The sequence below is a fragment of the Paramormyrops kingsleyae genome, chromosome 16, assembly GCF_048594095.1.
Source record: "Paramormyrops kingsleyae isolate MSU_618 chromosome 16, PKINGS_0.4, whole genome shotgun sequence".
NCBI classification, from domain to species: domain Eukaryota; kingdom Metazoa; phylum Chordata; class Actinopteri; order Osteoglossiformes; family Mormyridae; genus Paramormyrops; species Paramormyrops kingsleyae.
The window spans coordinates 6,492,471-6,498,658 of record NC_132812.1 but is presented as its reverse complement, the minus strand read 5'-3'; the positions used below and the strand labels follow the sequence as shown (position 1 = coordinate 6,498,658).

The 6,188-nt window shown below is 44.6% G+C and overlaps 1 protein-coding gene across 3 annotated transcripts in view; it reads left to right on the top strand.

Annotated features, from left to right (window-relative positions):
- Positions 1-3,894: 3,894 nt before the first annotated feature.
- LOC111846093 (activin receptor type-2A-like) overlaps positions 3,895-6,188 on the top strand; it is a 35,511-nt gene continuing 33,217 nt past the window's right edge. For 2 of the 3 annotated variants that reach the window (XM_072700219.1, XM_072700218.1), the window contains exon 1: positions 3,895-5,432. In XM_072700219.1, coding sequence (XP_072556320.1) covers positions 5,378-5,432 — 55 coding nt within the window. In that variant the 5' untranslated portion in view covers positions 3,895-5,377. The remainder of the gene's footprint in view (positions 5,433-6,188) is intronic. The other variant, XM_072700220.1, reaches the window with a different exon arrangement.

Below are 6,188 nucleotides of genomic sequence, written 5' to 3'. Positions count from 1 at the left end.
CCTAAAGTATCCCCTTGCTTCAGACCCTACACAGCTTGCGTAACCTTTTATAAATGTAACATCACAGGCCTAAAAAACAGCACGATGACAAATCTGTGTCGACAAAAAAAAGAGTATCCCAAGTATCTGAGTACTACTACCCCAAGTATTTGAGTATTGCTAAGGCCATGTGCTTTGCTATGTAAGAGGAATGAAGACACCTAGAGACACCTGCCTCCATCCTCAGAGGGAAGGTGGTATCTTTTGATCACTCATGATTAAGAATAATTACCTCATCCATCACCACCAATCCTTCAGTATGTAACCTTGAAAATGTTCTATCCGCGGTTCTCGGCCTCTGCCGGCAGCTTCCAGTGAATAATCTCATAAACAAACTTCCCCACTGCCCGACAACGGCGTGCAGGTTAAGCAGAATGTGATCTTGCTTAAAGCCCCGCATTACGGGAGCTTGCACACAAAGACTTCTGCGTGTCTGGTGCCAAGACAGCGCTCCGTCCACATTTAATGTGGGCTTAAAAACTTCAAGTCAAAAGTAAGTTTCCAGATGTAAATTTTGAAAATATCCCTGAGCCACTGAGCATCGCCCTTGTGAGCAGCTCTCTCCCATCCCAGCCACTTGCACTGATGCTTTCATGCTGTTTGTTTTAAGACCACAATTTTATGAGGCTATTAGTTTGACTATAGAATATGGTCTGTAGTCTTTGAAGGAAACTGTATAGCCTGCAGATACTTATCTGAAAACATCATTTAATACATCCAAAAAAATCACATTGCCTTTTATGGAGAAGAATCCTTTCATAAAATGTATATTTTCAAGTTCAGTGTCATATCCCTTTTCAAATGGAAAAATTGTTCAAACAAATACAATTATACATACTATAAATGGCCACAAGCTTTTAAAGTATAATATTACAATACATACTTTATACAAAACTGAAAGTGTAGAGGAAACAAGACCTCTGTCATCTCCTAATGTACTATTAACTACTGAAATTTTATAAATGTTTTTTTTTTTTTAATAGTAAAATTTGAGCTGAGGATTACCTAGATGTTAGAATCTCAAATTATATTCCTGAACTTCTGTCAGCATTATTTTTGTCTGTTTGGCCAAGACCACAACATCTGCCGCGTTGCTGCTTTCAGGCTCCGCGGGTTTTGCCGCACACTTTCACAAGTTTCCATGCAAAGCGAAACGCAGCAAAACAGACTCTATCGCCCTGCCGTGTTCGGCACAATTTCCAGCTGCTGTCAGTAACCTGCCTCCAGTGCTGTAAGCCCTGAATCTTCAGTGGGTGGAGGTCACCACTGAACGCCCAGGCCTGTATCGACCACTATAAAGTCACAGAAGTTCCGCACCTTGTAACACAGCCGTTGGCACATATCTGTACTTGATGATAAAAGCCCAACCGCTCATACTTACATTGGTTGTGGTTGGACTATATAGAGTGAGCTAAACTAAACATTTCACCACACAGCTTTCCCAGAGGGTCTGTTTGACCTTTGATATTATTTCTGATCTCTAAATCACCTTTCTAATGTGTAACAGAAAATCATGCCAAATATTACAGTCCTATAAAAAGTATTGGCATCAAACTGTATCCCTCGTATAGTGGGTTAAATGCACTTTAACAGCTCACATATCCATAGATACTAAGGAGACATTCCAAAAAAACAGACATTGACCCCTTTTATCCTCAGAAAGGATTTCCTCAAAGCCACTTGGATTTTTCCAGAATCTTTTCTAGGGCAGAATTTGCATTGGAAATGCAATAATTCTGAATAGTTCATATAACATACAAAGCCAAAAACCTTCATATTTGTCTCAATGGATGATGCAATCTCATTCAATGACATACATTGATTGCATGGATCAGAATATTGATGTTATTTATGGTGCAAAATGATAAATACAGTCAGCTGGATCTCAGGTATTAAAGGGTGGATTATGGGGGAATATTAATCAGAAAGTGTTCTAAGCCAAAGAAAAAATTATATTTTGTTGCAAAAGAGGTCAAATCTTTCATTTTTATTTTATTTCTTACAGAAATTTGTGGTGAGCACACTGAAGACTTAAACGCTTGTGTTCTGCGAGCTGTGCTTTTAAAACGAATATCCATTTCTTCTCCCAATTGTTGCCAAAAAGATCAGCCTTGGATCTTTTTATATATTTTTGTCCTTCATTAAAATTTATCGCATGTGTATAACATATAGGGCAGATGCTAACATATTTATTTCATTTTCAGTCGGTTTAATGCTCAGCAGTTGTAAGTATTTTAGAAAGAGATACAATTTCATGGCAGATGTAAGTATGTAGGTTGAGAAGGTGAGAGAACCTCAGTATGTGACACTTGTGGCTGATGGCTGTACAGCTCAGAGGTTGCTGGGAATGTTGTTTATAGTACAAAAAGCGAGAGGCTTGTACCTGCTCCCTGAAGAGTGTCCATCCTAACATTAAAATGTGCATAACTGCTGATCTTCTAGGGGAATGTAATTCACAGATGCCTACCTATAGCTAGGTAAAAGGTTCCTACCATTTATGGTGGATGTAATCTGCACGCAGAAAAAAACAGCACAGTGACACTACTGTACCATACAGTCTGGACATGACACAGCACCACAATAGCGGCCACCAGTTCTAACTAAGCAATATTTTTAGTGGCTCAGAACATTGTAGGATGACATATTTGAGCAGATCACAGAGAGAAGAAACACCCAGTGCTAGATAGCCAAAAGCCAGGTAATCTGGAGGGCTGTATAAACTCAGACATCAGCTGCCTTAATTAAGACAGGCAATGCTTAATGTGATTATCACCATGTAACAGGTGAATCTACCTCTCTGGAGAACAGGTACTTCAAGGCATGGGCGTAAATTATGGGGGCGGGGGTTGTAGCCCCCCCCCCCCCAATAAATCAAAACCATCTAATACAACCCCCCAATAATCATGCTTCCCCCGTAATGGGTGGAGACCTCAACCCCACCAATGTTCCAGCCAAAGCTACGCCCTTGCTTCAAGGTGATGAGTAAGACATGGTGGATTGGGGCACCCCAGGAGTGTGAACTGATGTAACATAGGGAGCCAGGCTGGTTTTGGGAAACACACTCATCATGTGACATGAGACAAAGCACCTTAGGCTATTATGGAGTCTGTATTGACGATTCAGTTAAATATTAAAAGCAGACCTTTGAAATAGAATTACACAGCTCACGTAGCGAATTATGCAATATAATAAGCAGATTCCAAAATATTTATACATATCCTTTTTCCGTTCTTGGTTGCAATGCATTCATTACTAATTCATCTTTTCGGAGGTAATACAATTACTTCGGTCACCGTGTTTACATTTTATAAATCTATTTCAGTCCAGTAACAGGGGCTCAATGGCTACTTCAAAGGCATCGAATATGCACACGAATTAGGAGATATTGTAGCTTTTTAAATTCATTTATTATATTTTGAAAGCGATCTGTGCAGGTGTTCAATAAAACATGTACCCTTGCAGACGAATGTCACTGTGCATCATTTCCCGTACAGAACTGCCGGTAGGTCGATCGCCTGTTTGCCAGGAGGTCACAGGCAATGCCAGTCAGTTTCCGTACGGAAAGGGACCGTTGTCATATTCCACAAACAGGGGCTGTCCTTCGTGGGACGGACGGGATTTTCCTCGCTTTGGATTGGACGGCCCATCTTGTCATTTATCTGAGTATGTCAAGGTACTGCTGTCATACCCCACAAATCGGGGGGCTGTCCTTCATGGGACGGGTAGGACTTTCTTCGCTTTGGATTGGATGCTCCATCCTGTCAGTCATATCAGTATGTAAAGGTACCGCTGTCATATCGCACAAACAGGGGACTGTCCTTTGTGGGACGAACGGGATTTTCCTCGATTTGGATTGGACAGCTCGTCCTGTCAGTCATCTCTGTATGGAAAGGTACCGCTGTCATATCCAACAAACAGGAGGGCGGTCCTTCGTGGAACGAATGCGATTTCCCTCGCTTTTGATTGGACGACCCTCCCTGTCAGTCATCTTCGTCGGCCGTGCGGGACTGTCGCTCGCTGAGCCGATCCGGGGGAGGAGGACGGAGATGCGGTGAAAAAACACAAACAATCCGTGCCGACCGCCATCTTGAATCCAGCCTGCTCACTGAATGGGAAGGAAACGGCAGGAGGAGGGGATCGCTCGGGAGCTGGCAGCTTCGGGCAAGGAGACGGCCGACGAACACTTCGAGACACCAGAGTCCACCTCCCTACCCCTCCGGATCGGCGAGAAGTGATCGGAAAAGCTCGGTTTGAAGCCTACTCTCATCGGGTCCTCTCGGGCTACATAAGCCAGTGCTGGCGACGGGCTTCCCGACCGCGTCTTGCAGCAGAGGGAGGATCGATGTTCAGCAGCGCGGTGGTTGCGGTCTGGTACAGGTTCGATCAGAGCACCGAGATGCCCGCGTGTTTTCCGGGTGTTTTTCGGGAATTTTTAGCAGCGCCATGGCAGTGCATCCCGAAATGTGGACCTGAATCCTGCTAGAAGAGCTGCTCCTCCCCCCTTCAACTTTCTTGAGGATTGGGTCACTCGCGATTCCGAGGAAGAGTGGATGTGCGCCGAACCCAGTCTCGGGAGAGCGTTTTTCATGACTGCGGACCAGGCTGGAGTGACAAGACGTTTAATTCTAATTTAATTTAACGCCATCGATCGCGGGCAGATGGTGACATGTCACCGCTCTCGCCGCGGAGTGGCTGGGCTCCCCGCTTCATCCTGTGAAAAAGTCCAAAACACCCGAAAGACGGCATTTCTCTTGTCGCCGCAGTTGGCTTCCTCTGAAATATATGTATACATGCATACGTGATTTTTTTTCCCCTTAAGTTCTTGAACAGCAGTGTTGCGGATGCCTGGCTTGTACTAACCCCTTCCCCAAAGCAACAAGCTGATAAACAATGATCGCATTATATTTAGAACAGCATTTGTGTTTTGCCAGCTTTTCCAAGTGAGACGATTGCTGACATCCTAGGATTTTCCACGTGGGATCCCTGCAATATCTAGTGGCTGCTTGTTTTTCCCTTTGTCGACGTGAGGAGAATAAGCTTTCCGCCAAATGACACATGGTTGTCAAACTCAGTTGTCCGCACAGGGGATCTTGGAGTAGGGTTTCTCTCTTTTTTTCCCAGGATTTAGGATTTTGCCAACAAACTGCTGATAGAGCCTCTCGGCTGGTACCCAGACTCGCATTTGTGCTGCACAGGAATCTGTGCGTTTTGTACTCAGCTCCCCGGGTGCAGCAGAAGTGCACAATCAGCGCCGGGTTTAGCCGCCGTGGGATTTAATTTATTTTTTATTCCCATAATTATTTTGGCGCAGTAGGTGATTTGATACCGTTACGAAAAAATGGGAGCTGCTACAAAACTTGCTTTCGCCGTTTTCCTCGTCACCTGTTCATCAGGTGGGTATCCGGATGCGGGAATATGTTTCCAAAAGCTGCGCGTATCCGCACGCGCCTGTGTGTTTGTGTTCGCGCGCGTGCCTTGGTTTGTGCATGTGTGTTTGCATGTGTTTCGGGGGTGTGTTGCGGGTCACTTCCAGGATATTCGATAAGTCTCTATTAATTCTTTTACACCCACTAACCCCCATTCCCCGAGTGTCGCGCTGAAGTTGCGGTTACACGTGGGAAACGCTTTGCATGTGCCGGTGCGTGTGTTGACACGCCGTTTGTCACCGATCATTAATGTCATTGTGGCCCTGCATCAGCTGCGCGTGACTGTGTGGCATGGCCCGGTATCCTCCAGCGCAAGCGTCCCTTTATACTGACCTTAAATGTCACTGAGTTCTGATCTGAAATGTGCCCATGATCGGAAAAATGCGCGCAGCTTTCTAACAATCCGATATACGCATGGTGTACTTTTAGTGGTCTATAGAATGATGATTACAGCGGGTCCTTTTCTGAGATTAAAAAGTCCTCCTTCGCTGGGGCAAGCACGCTGTTAATGTGGCGCCGTCACCTGCCGCTGCAGACCGGGCACTTCCTACACACTGCCCACAAGCAAATTTTCTTTATTAATGCCTTTATATAATACGGCCGAGGTTGCCTGTAAGAGCCTTTTGGAATAAAATTACTGAAATCTTGTTTCTTAGGGTTGCTTTGGTAATAGGGATGAATATCTCCGCTTCTTTTAATGGGATTTTCACCTGGCGTGCCTGT